The sequence below is a fragment of the Arachis hypogaea genome, chromosome 13 (assembly GCF_003086295.3).
Source record: "Arachis hypogaea cultivar Tifrunner chromosome 13, arahy.Tifrunner.gnm2.J5K5, whole genome shotgun sequence".
NCBI classification, from domain to species: domain Eukaryota; kingdom Viridiplantae; phylum Streptophyta; class Magnoliopsida; order Fabales; family Fabaceae; genus Arachis; species Arachis hypogaea.
This window is the reverse complement of record NC_092048.1, coordinates 4,623,009-4,624,770: the sequence shown is the minus strand read 5'-3', so window position 1 is coordinate 4,624,770 and position 1,762 is coordinate 4,623,009. Positions and strand designations below refer to the sequence as shown.

General features: G+C 35.9%; 1 protein-coding gene across 2 annotated transcripts; it reads right to left on the bottom strand.

The window, feature by feature from the left end:
- LOC112736626 (uncharacterized) lies at positions 1 to 1,255 on the bottom strand. Of its 2 annotated transcripts, none has more exons than XM_025786158.3 (2): positions 662 to 1,255; positions 1 to 578 (listed from the first exon to the last, which is right to left on the bottom strand). In XM_025786158.3, exons 1-2 carry the CDS (start codon positions 1,005 to 1,007, stop codon positions 232 to 234), a joined length of 693 nt encoding a protein of 230 aa, XP_025641943.1. In that variant the 5' UTR covers positions 1,008 to 1,255; the 3' UTR covers positions 1 to 231. The 2 variants fall into 2 exon arrangements, with proteins under 2 accessions (XP_025641943.1, XP_025641944.1); XM_025786159.3 differs by having other exon boundaries at positions 1 to 551; positions 662 to 1,149.
- Positions 1,256 to 1,762: the final 507 nt, after the last annotated feature.

The window sequence follows — 1,762 nt, the reverse complement described above, 5'->3', positions numbered from 1 at the left end:
TGTCATGGAATTCCTCATCTAAAATTCCTCGCCCTTCTTTTCCAACAAGCTAAGGTGATAGCTAGCTCACAAAATGTTATGATCAATCTCATCAGTTTTCAATGAATAATGGATGCGATATGCATAACACCGACCAACTTAAAATATATATATAAAAGTGTTAATAATTAAAAACTACATTAATTATTATACACGACATTGCATGCATGTTAGTTTGTTTGACTAATAAGATTAGGATCCTTGTCCATGTCCAGAAGTGACGAAGAAATCAAAGAAGGGTAGTTGTTGTTGTTGTTGGTGCCTATAGCCATGTCCATCATCAGTGGAAAGTGATGACGATGATGAAGAAGAAGGCGCCATGAAAGAGCACATCATGGTCATCATGTTGTTGTTGTTGTTGTTATCTTGTGTTTCCTTCTTCCCTTCCAAGATGCCAGTTGGGTGAAGAGGGAAAAGATCCAACGTTCTATCTTGTTGCTTATCATCATCATCATAATCAAACATTGTTTCTTCTTCACTATGATTATTATCGGGGATTCTCCTCATCATACCTACCATGCAATACGGACCACACATAACTGAAAAAATAAAGCTATTCAATTTGTTTTATTTATATATCAAATAATTAAGAATGAAGAAGAAGGAGAAGGTGAGTAGTGACCTGCAGGTTGATGATGATGATGATGGAGAAAAGAGCGATTGAAGTAAGCAAGAGTGTGTTGCTTCTGCTTCTGCCTCTGTCTGGCTTTGTGATTCTGAAACCAGTAGAAGACGTTCTTGCCTTCGATGTGACCATAGGCTCTCAACCTGGCTGTTATTTGCTGAATCTCTTCAGCGCTTGGGGTTCTTATTCCCTGCTTATAAAGATTCTCCAACATGCTTATCTGCTCCTTCGTAGGGTTCCACCTTGAACTCCCTCCGTCCTCCATTATAATCTGAATGTGATGGATGTTGTCTTTTAATTTATGGTGGATACTACAATGAAGATGGCAAAAATATCTTCTCATGAAGATGCTTTGGTTAAAAGTGTGGTTTATTTATTTAGCCACACTTTAAACAAAAACAACACTTTTATAAATATCAAAATCTAACCATACAATCCATCATCCAAAGGTCAAAAAAAAATATACTCATATGAAGACAATTATGCCATCTTCATTGTAGTATCCACCTTAATTTATACTAGTAGAGTTTTGAAAGAGAGGATTAACATGCGTATTGTTTTTGGTGCACAACATCTCTGAAAACATGGCTTGTATTATAGGGTTTCGTCTTCTTTCAATTATTATTTGTGTTTCCCATAAGGCCCCCCCGGTTGCTGCAACATAATCTCGGGAATGAGAGTGAAGGAAGGGCACAAGAGTCATTGAGAAAAGACAGGCGGTTGGGTTGTAAGGTTATATAGTATAGGTAGTGAGGGCTATGCTTTGGGAATTGAAGTCATAACACAGCTATATATACAAGATGGAAAGGAAAGAGGAGTCAATCGAATATTTGTGCAATGTTTACAATGAAAGTTTATGAAGTATTAGAGATATAATTATTAGTGTTATTTTTTTCATTAGTTAAAGATTTTGTAATGAGTGGTATTATGACATAGTATTAAAGCTCTAGATCCAAAAGCTCAAGAGTTCAATTTTTGGTGAATCCAAAATCAATTTAAACTTTTAGGAGGATGTTTATTATCCCTACTACTTTTGGGAGGATGTTTATATATAATGTGCACGGTTTCTATGATGATGATCATGATCACGTTCACTAC